The sequence below is a fragment of the Pempheris klunzingeri genome, chromosome 10 (genome assembly GCF_042242105.1).
Source record: "Pempheris klunzingeri isolate RE-2024b chromosome 10, fPemKlu1.hap1, whole genome shotgun sequence".
Lineage (NCBI taxonomy): Eukaryota > Metazoa > Chordata > Actinopteri > Acropomatiformes > Pempheridae > Pempheris > Pempheris klunzingeri.
Genome location: NC_092021.1, coordinates 4503942 through 4528143, shown reverse-complemented (window position 1 = coordinate 4528143; position 24202 = coordinate 4503942). Strand labels below are relative to the sequence as shown.

General features: G+C 40.1%; 1 protein-coding gene across 3 annotated transcripts; it reads right to left on the bottom strand.

Annotated features, from left to right (window-relative positions):
- Positions 1–8359: 8359 nt before the first annotated feature.
- Positions 8360–18881, bottom strand: nmi (N-myc (and STAT) interactor). Of its 3 annotated transcripts, XR_011585194.1 has the most exons (10): positions 18712–18875; positions 18531–18599; positions 17707–17865; positions 17490–17606; positions 15917–16079; positions 14384–14490; positions 13319–13505; positions 10763–10866; positions 9184–10645; positions 8360–9120 (listed from the first exon to the last, which is right to left on the bottom strand). XR_011585194.1 is itself a non-coding variant. In XM_070838733.1 (9 exons), exons 2-9 carry the CDS (start codon positions 18597–18599, stop codon positions 10439–10441), a joined length of 1113 nt encoding a protein of 370 aa, XP_070694834.1. In that variant the 5' UTR covers positions 18843–18881; the 3' UTR covers positions 8360–10438. The 3 variants fall into 3 exon arrangements, 2 of the variants coding, with proteins under 2 accessions (XP_070694834.1, XP_070694833.1); XM_070838733.1 differs by having other exon boundaries at positions 8360–10645; positions 18843–18881; XM_070838732.1 differs by having other exon boundaries at positions 8360–10645.
- Between the last annotated feature and the right edge of the window lie 5321 nt (positions 18882–24202).

The following is a 24202-nucleotide window of genomic DNA, read 5'->3' as shown; positions in this document are numbered from 1 at the left end:
TTCTGCAAATGGAGTTGGTCAGCAAGTTGGTGTCCTCAATGCTGTTCGCACAAAACCCCTCATACTACAGCTTCAAAATGGTGGAAGAGACATTTTCATGGTACTGCAGTAAAGACTATGGAAAATGGAAAAGGCTTCCGCTTTGTTTGTTTAACATAAGAAACCTGATGCCAGGCGTGAGAGTATTTTTATCGCTGTTTACATCTTGATGATTGTTGATATGTTAATGGCAAAAAGTGAGGGGGTGGTGTGTGAGATTTCATTATGTTGAAGAACTCCTGCATGTGAAAAGGGTCCTCTGAAGTGCTGACTTGACATGAAGTAGATGATATACAATGAAATAAATAGGGTAATTTACATCGTAAATCCAAACATTACGACTGAAAGAGGCTATAAAGTCACTCTGAGAGGTAATGATCAGGTTCTCAGTGATAGTTAAGACTTCAACTAATGCAATTACAGAAATTAAGAAAGGTGAAAGCAAGGTAGACAAAATCTCCAAACAGCTACTGACAGACATTAAAACCATAATCAATAGTTTTACTCCAAAGAAAGCACCACGATTGGATGGCTTCTTAATAGAATTTTATGCAATATTTTTGACACAGATTAGCTGTTTATTTTTAAATGTTATGAATAAAATTAAATCTACTGTTAACACAATACAAACTGATGAGAATATATAACAGCACATATCCTAGGGCCATTGCAATAATAAATGAACATTGAAGAGTCAAGTAGTAATCTGTCTGAAGGACAATACATGCTTCCAGACAGGGTTCTTTACTCATGAGTCATGCTACGTGATCTAGTGAGATTTTAACAGCTTTAGTAACTTGAGACATCAATCTGCCACTCTGTTTGTAGAAGTATTCAGGGCCTAGGGCTGTGTAGCAAGTTGCTTGGTTCTCACTCATGAGATCACATATGAAATTATACACTCTTGCTGAAAAAATGTGTTTTAGTTTGTCTGGTGGAATGTTCACCACTGTAATCCTAGCCATGCTTTGGAATAACAAACATATTGTCAGCATTGAGGAGCAAAGAAAGGAGGAGGACTGTATGTCAGGAGCAGTCTGACTTATGCAGCTGAGTGGAAACACCCATTTCTACAGAATTAATACATTTGGTAGCCACCTGCATGTTTATCATTCTGTAGATTTGATGCATCTTTTTTTAAATCTGTGGTTTAACAATTTTTATTCACACTAGCAATGCAGTGCTAAGGTTGGCATAGTATGTCAGTTGATCCATCACTTTGGACCAGAATGAAGTACAACGACTGGCTTGATTTCCATCTAATTTTATAGGCACATTCATGGTCTTCAGAGGATCGTAAGATTTTGGTGTTTTCTCTGGCTTTTAATATAATGTTACAAGATTTTTTTTTTTATCCAGCCATATGTGGTTGTGGTATGGTGATTTCGTGACTTCAATGTAGCACCATCACAGGTCAGAATGTCAGTTTGTTCAATCTTGCGGTTTATGACCAAATAAGCAAAAGACTAGCTAGATTTGCTGACAGAATAAGATATTTTATTTTGAATAGTAATCATTTTGTTTTCAAAGGCTCAACAACTTGTAATTGTTATTTTTGTCAAAGAATGTCAATGTTGACATATCTGACCTGTAGATTTTTTTAAATTCAAGGTTCGCCTTACTATGACAATGTGCGGCTTCTAAGCCAATGTTTAGAACATCCCACTTACATGTATATTATATACACAAAAATCACATTGTTTACTGTCTCCCGATTCTTGATACCTCCATCTAGTGGATAGGAGAAACTGAAGAGTTCTACCCTAACGCCAAGATGCCGCTGGTTGGGTGTAAGTCAGATCTCTGAACAGACCTCTTCATCAGGTCCCACAACAAGCAGACTCCAGTCTCATATGATCAGGTGGGTGAATGCCTCTAATTCTCTTGTTGTCTGTTTCATTTGGATAGGGCCATTTGCAAGCTCACTTGTGAGTTGTACTCAATTACACATGGTACTCCATGTGTATTTGCATGATATTAGTTCTGTTTTTGCATCCGAGTCTGCATAATGATAGGTTAAGATCATCATCTCACGTGTTGAAGGAAGGTTGTGCTTTTTAAAAAAAAAAAAATTATATCTGGCTTAAGAGTCTCCACTTTGAGGTCACACTGGTGAGACTACTTTTGTCTTTATTATGCAAACCTCAAGAAAACCTACAACAGCAACACACATTTGCCCTACTCATTAAAACACAAATTCAACCTCAGTATCTTCATATCTGATCAACTTAAATGAAATATAAATTTGAAAAATATAAATAAACATACATAATATATAATTTTTCAAGTATAGTTGATCTTGATCTAACTAAGTACAATCATACAATTTATAAAATGTAGCTTGTGGCAGGAAATTCATCACAGTACCTCGCAGAAAGAGAGCATTCCTGTTGGCTGTCCTTCAAATTCAGATGTATATGCACATCCCCTCAGATAGTGAAAGCCTGATTCAATGAAGGAATGTCCTGCAGAACAATTTGTTTTCCAGCACTGGAACAACTGTCTACACTGTAAAGCAACCCAAAGAAAAGTTGACGTATCAAAAAGAGAGTCTAAAATAGAGGCAGACAATAAACACAATATAACATGAGCCAATATTAGATAGATTTACCATGAAAGTAGGCGATGAGTGGCAATGTTGAATGTTGCTAATAGTTTAGCCTCCTGATAATTAGGGGAGTTTTTCCTTGCCACTGTTGCTCAATATAACATCTGATGCTTGCTCATGTGGGAATTCTTGACTCCTTAATTTTGAATTCATGAATCGTTGGGTCTCTCTCTAATTAAAGAGTTTGGTCTAGACCTGCTCTTCATGTAAAGCGTCTTGAGATAACGCTGTTGTGATTTAGCGCTATATAAATAAAGATTGATTGATTGATAATTGAAATGTTGGCCAAAGGCTCTCAGCTGTGGCTACTTGAAGTTCATGTTTAATAGCTGAATCACTATCACAACTAGGATGATTGAAGCTGCTAACTACATTTTTCTGTAATATCTACTGTTTCGACCAGAAGCACACGCAAGAAAATTTACTCAAACGCTTGTGGCATGTGACATGGGGCAAACAGATGGTAAAAAGGTGCAGTTTATTGTTGAATACGATCAACGCACCAAAAACAGACACAATCCAAAAAATACTTACTGACTAGACTCTAACACTCCCAACAAGACACAAACACTGACTGGAATGCTGGTACGCTCAACACCAGGGAACAGGACAGGGGAAGAGGCAGACAATATATACTCCAGGGAAGGCAGCACAGGTGAAAACAATCAAGGTGGGGCAGACAATCACAGGAGCAGGAAATACACAAGGGCAGAAAGTCAAGGGGAAGTTGAACACCACAGCAAAACCGGAAATGCATAACACATGAACTAAACTTAAACTTGACATGACTTAACAGACCTCCTCTACATCTGAGCCTCTATGTCTACGTCCCTATGTCCCTACGTCCCTAGACAAGACATTGCAAGACATTCAAACCAGTGGCTGTTTGAGGGTTCAGACTTGGTTTTATTGTTCAGTTTAGAATCAGGTTTATTGTAATGGTTAAGGTTAGGGGAAGGAGTTGGGCAATACATTATGTCAATGAGGGTCCTTACGAAGATAGAGCGTGTGTGTATGTGTATGGTCTGTATGTGTGTGTGTGTGTGTAGGTGTCTGTGCAAGTATGGCTTACTACGTAGCTCATACTATAGCAAGTTAATGTGTGTTGTAATATGATAGAGCTGAGACAATTAATCAGTCCATCAACCAATTCATTGACAGAAAGTTGGTCGCCACCTATTTGAACAACTGTCGGATCTACTTTTCAAGGAGATGCTAAAAAAGGTTCCAACTCTTTAAACTGAATTTGCTGCTTTCCTCAGTTTTATGTGATTGTAATTAAATAACTCTATGCTTTTGACAGTCAGTTAGACGAAACAGGACACCTAAAAATGTCACCTTGAAATTCATCCATCCATCCATTGTCTGTACCGGATGGTCGCGGGGGGGCTGAAGCCAATCCCAGCTGACACAGGGCAAGAGGCGGAGTGCACCCTGGACTGGCCACCAGTCAATTGCAGAGCCAACACACAAAGACAGACAACTCAGAGATGAGCAGCTTTTTGTCTGGACTATGTGTGTTTCAGCCACTGTAGAATTTACTCGCAGTGGGGAGGCGCCCGCACCTGTTGCCCTGTAGCACCCTGGCTAGTGGAGAGACGATATCGAATAAGGATTAATTTCAGTGGCAATAAACCTAGCACATAGGCTAGCTGTGCTAGATATTCAGACCTGACAAACAGCAATGTTTATACAGCTACAATATAACAGTGCTATAACAACAGCACAATAAGTGTCCACCAATGTGCCATGAAGAACAGTTATTTTTTCCCACTGATTATGGCTGTGGGCGGCTGTGACTCAGTGGGCCCCAGCTCCTATGGGTCAACATGTCGAAGTGTCCTTGGGCAAGACACTGAACCCCAACCAGCTCCTGAAGCATGGCTTCAGTGTGTGAATGAGTATGAAAGAATAGTCTCCTCCAAATTAGATCCCTCCTGTATGAATGATGTGTGAATGGGTGAATGAGGATGTCACGTAAAGCGCTTTGAGTAGTTGAAATAACTAGAAAGGCGCTATACAAATACAGACCATTTACCATTTACCATTACCTCATATGAGATGCTTCCTTCTAGCTGGGCACTTGGGGTGGGCACTTTGGCTGGAATGAAAACCTGCAGACTGCTGGCTCACCATGGGACATGCCACCCCTACAAATCAACTAATTGTGTCAGCTCTAATTCAGTATAAACACTTAAAACTAAATGTTGGGAATGCAGAGTAGCAATGCCTTTTGTTAGTTCCTTTACTCACAGTGAAGCAGACATGCCCAATGTGGTAACAACATACTATCAGCAGACCAAAAGTAAGAGTTGTGCTGTCATGTAAATGCAAATACTCAGTGCTTGAAGGTAAAAAGTTGGAATGTTCTCACAGCTAGTGAAGACCAAGTAACCAAGGGCAAGAGATCCGGATGTAGCTATGAGCTGGGCATCCTTTTTAAAATGAAGCAGATGTGAAGACTGATTTGGTGCTGTGGATGAAATTGTGTCAAGTAGACTTTATGGAGACATGCATGCAGTGCATTGTTTAGGGGGGCATTTCTTGACATTTTGTCTGCCACCAAAGCAAAAGAATGTTTTGATATACTGAAATTAATATAGTGTATGGGTTGCCATCAAATTCATAAATGCTTATGATTCATTCATTTTTTTTTTTTTTTTGCTTACTCTCTGATTCCATACCAGCTCACTCTCTGGTGAAACCTTACTTTGTTTTTTGCCACACTACTGTTAGTCCAAGGACACCTATTTCTCTAAGGAAATCTATCTGTCCCAATTTGCATGAATTTCATCATGGGAACACCGTCATGCTGGATGACGTTGCAGGCAGCATAACGTTCACCACAGCATCTCCAGACTCTTTCATATCTGTCACATGGGCTCACTGTGAACCTGCTCTTATCGGTGAAGAGAAGGGGGCAGCAATGGCAGACCAATCTGTTCTCTTGCAGAACCAGAGAAACTGCACAGTGCTGGGCTATGAGCACAGTTCCTATTAGAGGACATCCGGCCCTCATGCCACCCTCATGGAATCTGTTTCTGACAGTTTAGTCAGAAACATGCACATCAGTAGCCCGCTGGATGTCATTTTGTAGGGGTCTGGCAGTTCTCCTCCAGTTCCTCACCTATGTGCTCCTCCTGTTCCTCACCATGTGCTCAAAGGCTTTACAGCCCTGTCCAGCTCTCCTCGTGTAATGGCCCATCTCCTGGTATCTCCTCTATGCTCTTGAGACTGTGCTGGGAGACACGGCAAACCTTGCAACGGCACATATGGATGTGTCATCCTGGAGGAGCTGTACTACCTACACAACCTGAATAGGTACCGCCTCACTACTGGTAGAGTAGTGACAAGGACACAAGCAAAACGCAAAACTAGAGAAGAATCAGTCAGGAAGGGTAAGAAGAGAGCAATTGTTTGTGGCCACTCTCTGCAAAACCATTCCCTTTTTGAGGGTTGTCTTGCTGATGCCTCTCCAGTGCACCTGCTGTCACTTTCATTTGCACCAAAACAGGTGAAATTGATTCACATTCACTTTTGCTTTCAACTGGTCAGATTGATATCCCTGAAGTTTAACTGACTTGGTGTTATACTGTGATGATTATTAAGTGTTGAGCAGGGTAATTAATACTCATAATACTTACTAATATTTAGTTGCATATCCCTTGCATGCAGTAACCACAATGAACCTGCTACCTACTGACATCTCCAGACCTTTGGTTTGTTCTTTTGAGGTGCTTCTTCAGGCTTTTACTGCAGCCTCTTTCAGTTTCCATTTGTTTTGGTGGGATTCTTCCTTCTTCAGCAACTGAAATGCATTCAGAATAGGCTTAAAGTTAGGAGACTGACTTGGCCATCTAAAAATGTTGCCCATTTTGCAATCAACAAGATCGTAAAAATTCCCAAATGCTTCTACATCTTGACAACTCCTGAGCAGTTTGAGTTCTTAGCATGACATTTACTCCTGTTAAACTAAGTTTATGGTTTAACTAGACCGACAGCGCTAAACAATGAGCCTCTGTTTGTCCACGTGTCGATTAAGCTAAAACGACAATTTGTATGTCTCCTTTTCTGCACACATTGCTTGTTTGCCACAGAGCATAGACCGTATAGACTTACTTCTTTTACACAGTCTATGCTACAGAGACAGTTTAGAAAAGTACTGTGAGTTATAAAATAGCTTTCATATTGACCATCTGTTCCATTGTGTATGTTTTGCCTCTAAGTGATATTGATCATTATAGCATGGTATGTATATCATTAAAACATAAACAAGCTATTACTGTATTACTACTGAGTAGTATAGGGTAGAAGTATATAATATATATAATAGCTTATGAAGTAAACAAAATCCTTTGTTTATTCCTTGCCATTTCATCCGTCCAGAAAACTGCCTTCAGGTAAGACAATTCGAGGTGTCTATTTTGAACAAGGTTTTGATGAATAATTATTACTCAGTAAAAAAGTAATTTTATCTGTTCATCTTTGTATGCAATTATGTGGATGCTGATGATGTGGGCTGCCAACAGAGAAGGAGGAGAAGAGAAAGGCTGTCTCCCATGACCAACCACAGATATCCCCTCCTGCACAGACATCCCCTACAGATCTTCACCACAGCCCACCACTTCCAGCACATTAAAAGGGGAGGGGAGGATAGCCATCTCCCCTACACTCCAGCAACAGTCACAGAACTCACCAAGCTCATCACAACCCAGCTCACACCTCATTCTTGTTTTAGAATGTTACCTAAACTTTAGTGTGAGTGTTGACAGAAATAGGCAGGATGCCTAAGTATGTTCAGTGGCTGGAGAATTCCTGGACAAAAAAAAAACGGCCATGGGCAAAGCCCAAATCATGGGCCTGAGCTGTTAATTTCAAATAACTTAATACACACATAATGTGGTTTGCAGGGTTGTTTTCATTAAAATAAGTAAAAATTCAAAATCAGTTATTATTTAATTAAATTTTTAATATGGGCAAATATCCTCTATTATAGTGTGTAGAAATCTTTATTTAGTGGCATTAGCGAAGGTTGTGCTGATAGGTTGTGTAAAACTTGATATAAAAAATTATGAGGTAAAACAGAAAGAAGCAGAATGCTTTAGGGTGGTGTCTTGCTGCAAGGTGAAATGCCTAACTATGATGCATTCCTTTGTGTTATTTTTATAGACTTCTGAAAACAGTCTGCATCAATTAAGATGAGCCATTTCCAAAACCAGCCATGTAAGCCCAATCCATGACAGTAACTCCACCATGCTTCACAGATGAGCTTTTTGGTATAGGTTTATCTTTGTCTGATCTGTTCATAAAACAGGTCTTCTCTATACTACTTCTTTGAATGGTAGATCGTGATACTTCTACACCTGCCTCCTGGAGGCCAACTTCTGCTGTTATTGTATTTGCTATTCTCAATTTGTATGTAATGGTTCTTGTTGAATTATTTTATTTTGTCAGCTTCCAAATTGCTTGCTTTTCTTCCATAGGCAGTTCATATTCATGTTGGTGTATTCTTTCCAAGGCTAAAACCAAGACTACACATTCAAAGTTTTTTTTACGTTTGAACAATCAACAAAACTGGAAGTACCTGAACAAGAAGCCTATCATATGTTCGCCTACAAATGGAGGTGATTAAAAGAAAAATGTTGTAAAAATTGTAAAACATACTGTATATGCACCTAAATACCAAGAAAAACAAAAGCTGAAATTCTGATCTCTGATTTCATATTCATCTTTTAATCTCAAAATCAAAGTATTTAGCAAAAAGGAAAAACTTGACCTTGACCCCACACTTTTGGAAGGCCTGTATATTGAGCCATGTTTACTTGACATGTCACTTTACCACTGTTTGTATGTCTCGGACTCTTGGAAAAAACGCAGTTCCCGTGATTAATTCAGTAGTGAGATCAGTTTAATGAGCACAATGCACAAGAGAAAAAATTGTGACAGTTGAAGTTAACATTAAGTAACATTGTGTTGTGTTGTGTAAACTAATAGCAGGAATTCAGACTGAAAACAGCCCTGCAGGTACAGGTGAGACAATGAAACATGATTCAGGAAGATCAGTGTCAGTAACAGAACTGTAAATTTGAAGGCTTCTCATACAACAAAACTCTAGCAGTTTATAATAATCATAGACAGGGCTTTACAGCTCACTGGGGCTCTTATTTTTAGTAAGAATGATCGAAACTTCATGTTACAAATTCAGGTTGCATATATTTCATTGGCCATGACAGTATTTTCAGTCTCTTTGCCGGAGAGACTTTTTTGCTCTGTTGGTTCCATTCAAATGAATGAAAGGGGTGCATTTTTATAGACCAAATCACAAAATCCCAGTAAATGGCATCAATGCCTTCTGAAATTTTCAAACAAATGCAAATAATTAGCTGTCAGCCCTGTTACGCTAACGTTAACTCCCATCAACCCAGACTGGATTTACTGTAACTCCACATTAAACCTTGTTTGGAGTAAAAACACTGCTGCACTGATTCTGCAACCTCTGTGGGCTGAAAGGTTTAAGTCTGTTGCACTTGTGACACTGAAGGGAGTCAACATTAAGTTTCTACTATGCAACAAAACTGAACACCAATTTTCTGAATAGAATAAGTGATTACAGATGTGATTGTGAGGCAGTCACAGTCTGCTTTAACATAGAACCAGGCATACAATCAGTCTTAGAGATTACTTTCCAGGTTTAGAGATACACACACAGTATATACAGTCCTCAACACATACACTACTCACAAAAAGTAAAGGGATATTCGTCTTTCAGGTGAAATTTCAGGATGAACCGAAAATGCATTCTAACCTTTCCAGGTGAACTTAATGTGACCTTCTCTAAACTTTTGGATGCACATGTCCAACTGTTCAATGTTTCATTATTTTTTGCACAAGTTGCTGTTCTCTAACAAGGTGATTAACAGCAAAATTCACAACAGGTTTGATCCATGAATCGACCAATACATTTCCTGGTTCAATTAGAATCGGTATTTAAACAGTCCTCCTCATCATGCTGTTCACATTTTGACGTCAAGAGACCAAGATGACACCTAACAACTGATCAACAGCATCTCGCCATTGTGAGGCTTCAAACAGGATGTCCTCAGACGGAAGTGTCCACTGAGCTTAGAGTGTCACAGAGTGTCATCAGCAGGTTGTAACAGTGATACAGAGAGACTGGAAGAGTCACAGAAAGAGGAGTGGACGTCCTTTGGCCACATCCCAATTTATTGAGACATTGAAATTTTTTGTTGTGGTATACCCACCACTGTTGTTAGCTTTTCTTTCAATAAATTGTTTGAGATGAAGAAATTACCATTGCATGATTCTACTTAAATGCCCTACTTTCATGATATAATGTCACTGTAGCATTAACTTTTTACATTTTCCATAAATTTCACCTGAAAGTCGAATATCCCTAACTTTTTGTGAGTAGTGTATGTGTCAGAACACAGGCTAAAGACTGTGCAACATCATACTGGTTATTGTTAAGTGCCTGCCTGACTTTTATTTTGCTACTTAACACCACCCAAAAACCCCTCACCATGTGATATTAAAACATATAATCAAATGCATAGCCTTTAAAGAATTCACAGGAATGAAATGACTTCTCATCTGATGACCCTGAGTTGGACACCAAATGAGTGAGTTTTCCAAAATACACCTGTTTAATTTGAGTATTACAACAAATATGATTTAAAATAATGAAAAACACATGAGAAACATAATTTTGGAGCTCTTTCTACTTTCCTTGCATGTTGCAGCTGTGGCATGCTTGGCTCCTGCTGGTTGAAGTCAGTTGTCTATCTCTGCCATGTCCTCACAGAGAAAAAAGGCCTGCAACACCGTGCCCCTGGAGACATACTTGATGCTGTCTATCTCACCACCATAGTTATTGGGCTTCTGAAAGTGGATCTCCAGGTAGTCTTGTAAGGCCTCCTCGTCTTCTAGGTCCTTGATGCCATCCAGGAGGATGGTTCGCTTTGGAGAGCCACAGAAGGTCTGAAATAAATCACCAACATCATCGTCATTACTCTGCGTAAAGTCTGGTTGGAGTGGACAGCGTCATACACAAATGACTGAATAGTATCCTTAACCAGTCTTACTACTGTATCTTACCTGAAATTTGCACAGCTGGTATTTGTAAATGGGTCCAACCTTCACAGTCACCCTAGAGTCTAGATCCACATGGTACTTCCCTTTCATGGCCAGGCTCTTAGCAACTACAAACACACACACACAACACAACTTATCATTAACACAGGTGGAATGGTGGTACAGTAACTAGCACTGCCTCACAGCAAGAAGGTTCTAGGTACTACCTCCTATGTGGAGTTTGAATGTTGTCCCCATGCTTTTGTGGGCTCCCCGGGTACTCTGGCTTCCTCCCACAGTCCAAAGAAATGCAGGGTAGGAGCAGATGTAACATATTCTGCCTCCTTAAATTACTATAAATAGTCAGAGAATTTGAGATGGTCACTTTCACAGGTAAAATGATCTGCCTCTGAAGACCAGGCAAGGGTGATTTTAGTGGGAAATGGAACATGACAGTATCTTTATTCTACAGAAATTTTAATGATTAATGACAACATCCATCCATTATCTATATCTATATACATTATATATATCTGTCAGGGTCTCGGGGGAGCTGGAGCCAATCCCAGCTGACTTTGGGTCAGAGGCAGGGTACACCCTGGACTGGTCCCCAGGCAAGGCAAACACATTGAGACAGACAACCACTCACACCTGCGGGCAATTTAGAGTCATGTCTTTGGACTGTGGGAGGAAGCTGGAGTACCCAGAGAAAACCAGCGCACCACCATTCTCCCCTTAAATAAAACAATAATATCTTTATCCATGTTTTTATTATTATTATATCTATAGCTACACTCACCTCCAAAAGTATTGGAACAGTGAGGCAAATTCCTTTATTTTTGCTGTAGACTGAAAACATTTGGGTTTGACATCAAAAGATGAATATGAGACAAGAGATCAACATTTCAGCTTTTATTTCCAGGTATTTACATCTGGATCTGATACACAACTTAGAAGTTAGCACCTTTTGTTTGAACCCACCCATTTTTCATGTGAGCAAAAGTATTGGAACATGTGACTGACAGGTGTGTTTTGTTGCCCTGGTGTGTCCTGTTACATTGATTATTCAAACAATAAATAGCGCTGAATGTCTACGTTCAGTTTCAGATTTGGGTTTTGCCTGTGCAGACTGCATTTATAGTTAGAGGCGTAACCAACAAGAAAACCAGAGAGCTGTCCATGGGTGAAAAACAAGCAATTGTGAAGCTGAGAGAAGATGGAAAATCAATCAATCAATCAGTCATTGCACAAACATTGGCCATAGCCAGTACAACCATTTGGAATGTAACAGACATCGAAACGGGTAGACCAAGGAAAATAGCAGCAGCTGACAACAGAAACATTGTGAGAGCTGTAAAGAAAGACCCTAAAACAACTGTTGGTGACATCAGCATCAACCTCCAGAGAGCAGGAGAGAAGGTGTCACAATCTACTGTTCGCAGAAGACTTCATAACAAAAGTACAGAGGCCACACCAGAAGATGCAAACCACTCATTAGCAAGAAGAATAGGAAGGCCAGGCTGGAATTTGCCAAAAAGTCCAGAGACAAGCCTAAAAATTCTGGGACAAAGTTTTATGGACTGATGAGACAAAGATGAACCTTTACCAAAGTGATGGAAAGGCTAAAGTTTGGAGAAAGAAAGGATCTGCTCATGATCCCAAACATACAAGCTCATCTGTGAAACACAGTGGAGGTAATGTCATGGCTTGGGCTTGCATGGCTTCTTCTGGGATGGGCTCATTCATCTTCATTGATGATGTAACACATGATGGCAGCAGCAAAATGAACTCAGAAGTCTACAGAAACATTTTGTCTGCCAATTTAAAGAAAGATGCAACCAAACTGATTGGGAGATCCTTCATGGTGCAACAAGATAATGATTCAAAACACACTGCCAAAACAACAAAGGAGTGGAGAGGAGGGGCAAGAAGTGGGAGGTTTTAGACTGGCCAAGTCAATCTCCAGACTTCAACCCTATAGAGCATGCATTTTACCTGCTAAAGAGCAGACTGAAGGGAGAAACCCCCCAAAACAAACCACAACTGAAAGAGGCTGCGGTGAAAGCCTGGAAAAGCATCACAAAAGCAGAATGCAAAAGTTTGGTGATCAATGGGTCACAGGCTTGATGCAGTTATTGCAAGCAAAGGATTTGCAACTAAATATTAACTATTTTCACGTTAATCTATTTTAAGTCTATCTGTTCCAATACTTTTGCTCGCCTAAAAATTTGGTGTTCCGTTACAAATAATGTTATCTTCTAAGTTGTGTATCAGATCCAGATGTAAATACCTGGAAATAAAAGCTGAAATGTTGATCTCTTGTCTCATATTATATCTCATATCTCATATCTGATATATATTCTAATTTTATGAGTAACAGGTTTTATCAGTTGGAATTGCTGCTGAAGAGGTAAATATTTTGGAATTATTATTTCCTTTCCCCTGTCTAATAAATGTCCAATAAAGCTTCTGTCTTAGTAAATCAGCAGCTAACACACATAATTACACATAATCTGGCAAATTCACCAAGATGTGCATAGCATGATTGCACTGTACCATTGTCTTAGTAGAGAGTTATACCTCCAGGGTGGAGAAAGGTGATTTGTCCCTTCCCAGTGTTCTTATCATACTCCACACTCTCCACCTCTCCTCCTCCTCTGCTGGGCCTGGAGAAACTCATCTCCAGTCGGTCCTTCATTCTGTCCTCTGGCATGGAAAGGGGTATGTTGGAAACCTTGAGCTCCCTTCTGGAAACATCAAGCTGGACCTACATCGATGACAGCACACACCGATTTAATCGATACCACAAAGAATACTTATTACAACAATGTGAATAGACCATATGCACAGTATGCAACTGAAAAACAGTACCATAAATGATCATTTTCTGTAAGTCAGTATTGATTCTAGGAAATGAGTTGAGGTACACTCTCATTTTGTTATTGTTTTGTCACTGACTGAATTAAACTTGTCAGTTATTTTGATTACACTATTACTGCAAACTACACACATCACAAAATGGACTGTACACACTAGAGTGGCTTTACTGTGAGCAGAAAAATACTAATTCAAGGAATGCCACTGATCATCAAGGTTAAAACTTAAATCAAATGCATTATAAAGGTTCAATTATTCTCTACTTCAAATTGAATGAGTGCATGCATAATTTAAGGTAATACACAACAGTTGTTTGACAAATGTAAAAAAAAAATCTGTGGTGTGCTGCTTGTTTACTGTGAAACCCTGCACACGCCCTCTGGTGGTGAAGTGAAGTGAAAAACAGGTGAGGAAGTCCCTTCAGAAACACAGTGGATTTCTGGCTGATGGCTCATGGCAGAAATGTGTTGTAATTCCTACATCGTTCACCTGATTTTGATGAAAGCTGAAAGTGTGCATTTAAAGCACATCTTAATTGTTTCATTTCCAATCCATTGTGGTGGTGTACAGAGCCAAATTGCTGAGAATTGTGTCAATGCCCAAATATTTATGGACCTGACTGTATATCCAGAACCTTGCTGTCATTGATGGAAACGCACATCCCACAAACACAGCTAGATTGTCTGTGTGTGTTTGACATGTTTTGCTGCACATCAACACAAACACAGTCTGAAAGTGTAAAACAACTATCATTGCATCAATAGGTACCTCAAACTTAACAGCAGGATCCATGGTTATTGTCTTTGGTGTCACATCTAAGGTAATATTGTCACAGGACACAGAGCACTTGGCAATCTTCAGGAGCTGAGAGGCCACTGGAGGACAGAAAACAAAGAGACATATGTATACTCTTTACAGTAAGGCATTGTTAAAGTCCAGGTTAGTCGAACCACTGTATTTCAATGGCACCACTAATGACATAAATGATACTCAGACCTTGTCCCCAAAAGGTCACTTTTGCCTGTTATTGTCCCAGTCATTTCTATCAGACAACATAGTGCTATGGATGACAGTCTTAATACTGTGTTCTCTGTTACTTTTTCTGTTTTTGTTTATTTGTTTAGCCTTAAGCTCTTCCTCTCTGATCACGTTCAGCAGAGAGGAACTTTCAAACCTTCGACTACACACTCAACAAACATTCCCACTGTTTTTGTTTGAACCTGACAGTTTTCCAGAGCTTTTAGTTAGTGAAGCTGCAACTCTTGATGGGATATGCAGGAGATGCCCCAGAGCACTAAACTGCAGCAATGGAGATTTTGAATTGCATTCCTGTCCATCCATCTAGCCAATGTCTGCTCATTGGCCAACAAGATGGAATTACTGCTGCTTCTCAATAGAGTAAACATGGACTTAAGCAGATCTGCCGTCCTGTGCTTCACAGAAACCTGTTTGTTGAGCACATCCTGGACACTACACTTAACCTGCTAGGCTTCCAAATCCAGTAAGTGGACTGCCTAACAGAGCTTATGGGGAAAAGATTGGGTGGTGGTGTGTGCCTCATCAAAGGTGTTCACATGTCAAAGTGTTGAAGCACCCCAGGCTGAATGAATGGCTACATTAAATTCATTTCAATAAACAATAAACACTAGCATTTTTGTCAGTTACAGAAACAATCTAAAACATGTTTTAGAAAGGCCCGTATCATTTTCTAACTTCAAATGTTTTAAAGTTGTTTAATTGATGTATACATTTTTGACGCTTTGTTTGTTTCTGCACCTTGTGTGTCTCTTCTGTTGCTGTAACAAGTTATCAATTTTCTGGCAAAACAATCTCACACAAATCTGTGACAAGTTTAATAAAACAAACTTTTACTGTAATTTAAACACTTAACCTACACCTCTCACCTGTATTTAAAATAGTTGATTTTCACACTTCATACTTTTTGACCTAAAGCTAAGTTTGAGTTCAGTACAAATAACAATAATCTTAATCTTAACATATGGTATTTTAACTGTTTTGCTTTCATGAATACATACTTTAGTTATTAAGTAAAAAGTGATATATTTAGTTACATAAATAAATGTTAAAAGTTTGGTAAGCTTCTGCTTCTTCCCTATATGTAAATAAATAACTGTGTTGTCTACTATTGTGTACATATTTGACACTGCCAGTTGACCCTGAAGAGAAATAGTAAAGGTTAAAACAGTTTTTGTTTTTATTCACATTAAAATACAAGTGAAAAACAGCTGAGGTACTTATCATAGTCTACCGTCACAGTACAGTTGATAGAGTCATGTGTACCTTTCTCTTCTTCAAAGGTGATTAGCGCCTGTCCTCCACCCAGGAGCACAGTGGGTCTCTGGCTGATGGCAAACACTCCTCTGATTGACTGACTATCATCCTCCCTCTCCTCTTCAATCTGAGCTCTGAACTCCACCTCTGTATCTGGAATCTGGGCATGAATCTGGACAGGTGGAGGAACAAACATAACTTAACAATATTAATATCTTGTATGTGGTTATAATTGCTACTGTTTTATTGTTGTCATATTGAGTCTGTGGTAGCCAGTGCTATCTTCTATGCTGTGGTGTGCTGGGGCAACAGACTGAGGGTAGAGGACATCAACAGACTGAACAGACTGATCCGCAAGGCCAGTGACGTTGTGGGAGTGAGGCTGGACCCTCTGACGGTGGTGTCAGAGAGGAGAATGCTTCACACAGTGGGAGCCATCTTGGACAATGTGTCCAACCCACTCCATGACATGTTGGTCAGACACAGGAGTTCTTTCAGCACTAGACTGATTGTACCACAGTGCACTACAAAGCGCCACAGGAAATCATTCCTGCCTGTAGCCATCAAACTATACAACTCCTCACTCTGAGTGTACAGATTGTTTATATGTGATGAGACTCTGGACTCATCTGGTGCAATAATTTACCTCTGTGTAATAATTTTTAATACATAATTTTTATATATTTATATTTTTACTTTGAGATTGAAGTTTTTTTCTTATTCTTTTTGGAGCTGTGTACAACTAAAAGCAATTTCCCCCTGGGTATAATTAAAGGAAATCTGATTCAGATATGTCAATGTATTAGTATATTATCAATATATATTACATACTATAGTTACTAATGTATAGACTCAAATGGATGCACTGACAGATTAGTATAGTTAGGGAAGAACAATTTTGGGCACCAGGATGATCCAGAGCAGGGGTGCCCAATGCATCGATCGCGAAAGCAGTGCGGGTGGATCGCGTGACATTAAAAAAATAGATTTTAGTCCATGATCTGTATCCCTAATTAGGACTAAGCGGTTTAGAAAATGAATGAAGGAACGTATGTAATGAATCGCGTTTGCGACTTGATTGAGGTACAGGGCAGCCAGTCTGAGAGCTCTTCTCTGCTACGGGTCCCGGGCAGGGACATGAGCGGTCAAACGTGCTAGCTACTGCAAAACTCCAGCTTTAGCCTTCCAATTTATATCTACTAAAGAAGGGATATTCTGGGATAGGGAATGGGATAGGAAGGGATATTCTACTCCATTCAGTGCAAGTCATCAGAGTAAGGTAGTGACCATAAATGTATTGAATGTTCCAATTTCTCGTCACTTGTGTGCAATATTATAATATATTGTGTGCATCACTGTTTGTCACCTATGTGCATTACTGCTGTTCATTTTTATGTGTAATGCCAACAGTTATGCAGTGTATGCCAACATATATTGTATATATAAAGTATACTTTATCAATAAATATATGTTTAGCATTTTTAATGTAGGTAGATCATTTCCACCCTGGTCAGATTAAAAGTAGCTCACAAGGCGGAAAAGTGTGGGCACCCCTGATCCAGAGGGTTTTCTTTATTCCCACCTTGAATTTCTGCTTTAGTTGGGCAGACTTTGCCCTCTTGGCCTCCAGTTCAGCTTTACATCTCCTCAGTTTGCCCAGCAAGTCCTGTCTGCGCTTATCAAACGTCAGGCTTTCATTCTGTATGAAAGAGAAAGTGAACAAAAGCAGAGTCCTTGTTATTATCATTGAATTTCTTCATAGCAGCCTGTAGATGTTATGGAGATGGCAGTAATTGTACCTGCAGTGCTTTCATGCTTTGTTTGAATTTGTTCTGACACTCCTCTTGCTTTTTGGCACAAGCCACCATCTCCTGCTGGGCCTTCATTTTGGCTTCATCTTGTTCTAGTTTTTCCAGTATAAGCCTGGCTTTCACATCATCAGCTTTCTCAGCTTTAATCTTAAAGACAAGACAAGAAGAGTTCAGAGAGACAAACCCGTGGACAGTTTGCATGGAGGCTGTTTCTGACAGGGTCTCCTGTAAGAGACCGCCTCCAGTTGTTCCAGGTGATGATGGTAGATTACCACTTTAACAGGAACACTTTTTTCCCTGTAATGTGTAGTGTTGCGACTAACTAACTTACTAACTAACCAAATGGTGCTGTTGAATTTTTAATGTCATTTTTTAATGCTGCGAACACCACAAGCTAAATTCACCCCTTTATTGTGGAGCAGATATCTCAGAGACAGATGCTTAAACCTGGACAAAACGAAAAAAATCCATGGATCAATACCACAAGAGGTGAGAGAAAACATATCACTGAATTTGAAATGAACAAACAATGACTTCAACACTGCCCCCCCCAAAAATCAAGAAAATTAATTGGACAACACTGCACTGCGCAGCTGAACAATGATCCTAAATAATATGAGTGCGACTGTGAATGGTTGTCTGTCTGTGTGTTGGCCCTGTGATTGGTTAGCTTAGCGATCAGTTCACAGGGTGTACCCCGCCTCTCGCCCGAAGTCAGGTGGGATTGTCTACAGCTTCCCCGCGACCCCGACGGATAAGTCAGTATAGATAATAAATGGATGGATGATGATATTTTGAACTCTGCCTTTTACCTTCCATGTCTCCAGCTCTTTCTTGGCCTCCTCGAATTGACTGCCTCCCTCTTCCAGACCACCGTCCATCTGAGAATTAGGATTCACCCTGTTACTAGCCACGTTGGATCACTTACTCCTTTACCGAGCAGTAACAAGCACACTCTTTAAAAAAAAAACTAAAAATACAAATTTAACCTACCATGCAATTTGTCGTTACGGGGCAGACGAAAACGGAAACCAGTCAACAAAGTACGACACATAAACCAGTCACAGCCTGTCCTAAGAGCAAATCGCCGTACTTGCTCTATTTTATACCGCCAGGTTATTTACCTGTCAAAGTGAGAAAAGAGACAAACGGGGAACACACAAAAGTAGTTGTGTTTCCTACTGACAAAAATCAAAAGTGAAAGTTAAAGCTGAATTGGCGTTGACGCAACACGAGAAGCACTGATGTATGGAAGGCCAAGTGGGCCATAATTACATGATGAACACACAATTAATTCAGTTAAAATTTCAATAGATACAGAAGCATAAATGAACCAATAGTCAAATTCAGTAAATATTGTAGCATCTCTGTTGTTGTTGTGTTAAATGCTGTTGAAAAGTCCCACTGTTCCTGAATGTGTTGAGCTAGGCATATGAGTGGCTGAGAGTAGGAGGAGGGCAGGGCGAGAGTGTGTGCTTGAGTGTGGTGTGTGCGTGTGTCATCCTCTTGTCGGCGCGCTTGGGAGTGAGAGAGCAACGCAATTTCTTCGGTACTTGTTATTCCTATGTTGGCATGGTTATGGCAGACAGTAACTGAAGATTAGTCATAAATCACATTACTAACAACTGGGCTCGTTATTCCACCATCCTGCTGAATGTTACAATATTATCAACTTACTATGCAAGCTGTGAAAAGTTTGTTTGAAATTTTCAGTTTAAACAGAGTGTATATATTTTTGTTATTGAATTGTTTAAAATTAAATTAAAATATGGTCTTTTCCTCAGTGGCTATATACATTATATGGACATATAGGACTTTATATGCACTGTAAAGTCACTGAGCTCTTCAGAACGATCCATTTTGCATCACAAATGTTTGCAAATGGAGACTGCATGGCTAGGTGCTTGACTTTATATACCTATGGCAAGGGGTCCAATTGAAACACCTGAATTCAATAATTAACAGGTGTGGCCAAATACTTTTGTCCATATAGTGTATTTCCTAAAGAGAACCAATATGTTTGTGAATAAATTAGACATTACAAAAATTAAGGCTGTCAGTTGAGTAAAGTAAAATAATTTCACAATTGCTGTAGTAGTTTTTATTGTGAAGTTTGACTATGGTTCTGTTTGCTTGCCCTGACCTTCAGCATGTGCTTGTTGCAATTTGCAGCAAGTGTGAAGTGGTCATGATGTGAGTCAGAACCTCCAAGTCTGAGGCCATGCTTCTCTGCCAGAAAATGGTGGATTGACAGTTCCAGGCTGGGTGCAAGTTGCTGCCCCAAGTAGAAGAATTGAAGTATTTTGGGATCTTGTTCATGAGTGAAGGTAAAATGGAGTGTGAGATGGACAGACGGCTCATCAGTAGCAGCGAACCTGGTACCCCATACTCCCAAACTACCTCCCACGCGATTTGCCGAAGGACGCGGTCTTAGGCGATCTCCAAGTCCACAAAGCATATTTAGACGAGATGGGTGAACTTCCATGACCCCTCCAACAATCCAACAAGGGTAAAGAGCTGGTCCACTGTTCCACAATCCAGACGGAATCCGCGTTGTTCCTCTTGAATCTGAGGTTCGACAATCGGGCGGGGCTTCCTTTCCAGCACTCTGGAGATGAGTTTCCTGTGGAGGCTGAGCTTTGTAATACCCCAATAATTGGAGCACACCTTCCTGTCCCCTTTTTTGAAAACTCCAAATTTATTCTTGATTGTGATCGATGTGCTGAGTTTAATTAAAACCTGCTGTTTATGTGTTGTGATAACAGCTGGTTGTGATAGTCTATGCTCGAATTCAATCCTTCAAGTTCACTTATAGGAATGTAAGATAGTGTTTTAAATGTCAACATTTTAAGTGAACTTACCTTGAGACTAATTCATAGATTGGTTATTGGTCCCAGGGTGGTGCCCGTGATATTGTTAATTCAATTCATAATTTTTGTGATATTAATAAGGACACTTAGAAGTGTCCAGTCTTATTAATACATTTTTAGAATTTTGCCAATAACCAAACTAGCCCTTCCAGTGCCCAACACTGTCAAGTTTATAAAGTGAAAATTTCTTCAAGGAAAATTTCTTATGAGCATAAGCAAATAATTCCCAGGCTAGTTGAGCTATACAATCCCTCCAACAAGTTCTTGGTCTGCCCCAGGGGTCTTTTCCCAAGTGGATGTAAAGACAGAAGGTATCCTAACCAGATGTCTGAACCACCTCCACTGGCTTTCAACAGGGGCGCCCCCAGAAAGTTTTCACAGGGGGGGCCAGATAGGGCCAGTGAAAATCCTGGGGTGGCACACCAAAACCAAAAACAATAATGGAATTTCAAGAAGAAAAACTGTTGTAAGTATTGAGGCTAGTGAAAATCAATGTCAATATGAGAGTTAAGGAATCACGTACTCATATACTTTCTAATTTTACAGTTAATGTTACTTAGTTGTACATGGACTAATACAGTACAAGCCTGTTTTATTAAGTTTTGGTTTATTTATGAGTTAGGAAATTCATTGTTCTAATAGGGTAGTTGTATTATACAGCTTTACTATTAGGGAGTACATTCATGTAATGAACTAAACAGTTACAGGGAACAAGTCTACTCAAGTTTAAAAGCACCACACAGAGGCCTTTGATTGTTTTCAATACAGCTTTATTCTGCTGTAAACATGTAAACAAAGCATTGTCTTTGACAGTAGACATTTGACCATAGCTCTGAGAGTATTCTAGCCATGCGTGCGCACTGCGCCAGTCTTTCTTGAAGCCTCGTCTTCTGCCCCCTTGAAGAGTACGAAGGAAAAACTTGAGATGCTGCTGATCTTGACTGGGAAATATCTGTGATGAAACATGAGGAAAATAAAGGGCAGGTGATGCCTCGGACTGATCCACCGGACTGATCCATTGGCCTCATGCTGGACTCTTTATTAGATTGTTTGTTCGCTTACACTTGTTTATTTCAGTGAACTTTGTAAAGCACTATGAGACACTCTGTTGTGATATTGGGCTATACAAAATAAATTGAATTGAATTGAAAGAAGAGGGTCTGGCTCTGAATTGGAGAAGAAAGAGGTCAACAGAGAAGTTAAGCGTGCCATTAAAACAGCCAAGCAGAAGTATAAAAACAAAGTGGAAGAAAAATTAACACAGGGGAACCTCTGCTCAGCTTGGCAGGGCCTCAAAAACATGGCTGCTGTGAACATCGCTACCACCTGCCGAAATACCATCCATGTGGACAGTAGCAGCCATGCATTTCTCCCCAATGGCCTGTACTCCTTCTACACCAGATTCGAGAAAGACAACACCACCCAGCTAGGTGAGATCAAGACCACACTTCAACTCCGCACTCATCTTCAACATAAAGGATGTGGGGAGAGCCCTAAGGAGGTCCAGAGAGACTAGCTCACCTGACCCAGACAACATCAGCGGTCATGTTCTGAGGTATTGTGCTGAGCAGCTGGGAGGTGTATTTCAGATCCTGTTCCAGAGACTCCAGAGACCAGAGACACTCCACAGTGATCCCCATCCCCAAGAAGAGTACTACCAAAGTACGCAATGACTTCAGACCTATGGCTCTCACCTCCCTTGTGATAAAGACTATGGAGAGGATAGTAAAACAACATATCAGCGAAGTAACCAACTCACTGATCGACCCACTCTAATTTGCATATTGTACGAGCAGAGGCGTTGATGATGCCAAAATATTCATCCTAGACACTTTACACAGACACCTGGAGTGCCCTGACACTTCATCTAGACTCCTGTTTGCTGACTTTTCCTCTGCATTCAATACCCTTCAGCCTCACATCAGGGGCGCCCCCAGAAACTTTTCACAGGGGGGGCTACATAGGGCCAGAGAAAATCCTGGGGTGGCACGCCAAAACCAAAACCAATAACGGAATTCCAAGAAGAAAAGCTGTTGTAAGTATTGAGGCTAGTCAAAATCGATGTCAATATGAGAGTTAAGGAATCACGTACTCATATACTTTTTACAGTTAATGTTACTTAGATGTACATGGACTAATACAGTACAAGCCTGTTTTATTAAGTGTTGGTTTATTTATGAGTTAGGAAATTCATTGTTCTAATAGGGTAGTTGTATTATACAGCTTTACTATTAGGGAGTACATTCATGTAATGAACTAAACAGTTACAGGGAACAAGTCTTCTCAAGTTTAAAAGCACCACACAGAGGCCTTTGATTGTTTTCAATACAGCTTTATTCTGCTGTAAACATGTAACAGACTATGTCCACAAAAGCATTGTCTTTGACAATAGACATTTTACCATAGCTCTGAGAGTATTCTAGCCATGCGTGCGCACTGTACCACTCTTTCTTGAGCCTCATCTTCTGTCCCCTTGAAGAGTATGAGGGAAAAACTTGAGATGCTGCTGTTTGGGCCCTCTGATGTTGTCTGGGAAATATCTGTGATGAAACATGAGGAAAATAAGTTATTCTGAATTTAAAATAGCAGCAGCAAAAACAACAATAATAACATGAGTAGCTATCCATAGTAATCCCAGATTACAGGTGTATTATTAGATTAGATTCAACTTTATTGTCATTACACCTGTACAGTACAAGGCAATGAAATGCAGTTTGGCATCTAACCAGAAGTGCAATTAGTAGCAAGTGCAAAAATATATAAGGAATATATACAGAATATACAGAAGGATGTTTAGATGCTATATACAGATTATGGACCCACAGTCAGTTCTGTTCTGACTATTCAAACTCATCTACCAATAAACATGAACAAGAAGCTTTCTGTTGTTGCACCAGGATTCATAACTCAGTGTTGACACCTTGTTACCACGCGTTTATCCAGGTGAAGTTACTCTCTTGCCATTCATTTCCTCATAAGGGTCCCTGTTCTCAGATCACCTGTTGGCCCAGCAGTAGGTTGAACAGCTGTGTCCTGTCTGGCCTGCTGCCTTACTTCTTCCCTGTTCTAAGGTCACCTGTTGGTCCAGCAGTAGGATGAACAGCTGTGTCCTGTCTGGCCTGCTGCCTTACTTCTTCCCTGTTCTCTGGACCTGTCGCTGCCTGAACCTGCTCCTCTGCACTGCCCTGCTCTGTTTCTGTCCCTGTCTGCTCATGGGTTTGCTCAGCGGTGTTATCTTGGCCTGCATCATCACACATATGGAAGAGATATCCGTAGACTTTCTCTTCATTGTCTGCAAATTGCCGTAGCATCACGGCACAGGTACTGGTGATCCAACGCTAGCGGCCCTTAACACAAGCTAATGAGATGCTCAGTAAAGGAGAGCAGCCAGCATGTGGTTCAGCACAGACACAGTTTACCAAACACATACTATTTGTTCTATAAGTAAGTACTGTTTGACTGACTTACCTGTTGGTAGTCTGGTTGTCTCAAGAGCTGCCGTTGAAAATGACTTCCACTATCCGTCTCTGAGTTTGGGCAGCAGCTGCTGCAGTGCTGCCTTCACTTGCACTCGGACAACGTAGATACAATTTCCGAAATTTTCAGAACTGTGG

Bases quoted from the DNA above. Each gene is read 5' to 3' on its own strand.
- nmi (XM_070838732.1), bottom strand. The intron at 17,607-17,706 runs GTACAATTACTG...TCTTTCATACAG, and splicing joins AAAGCATGAAAGCACTGCAG to AATGAAAGCCTGACGTTTGA. The intron at 14,491-15,916 runs GTACACATGACT...TCTGTCCTCCAG, and splicing joins CACCTTTGAAGAAGAGAAAG to TGGCCTCTCAGCTCCTGAAG.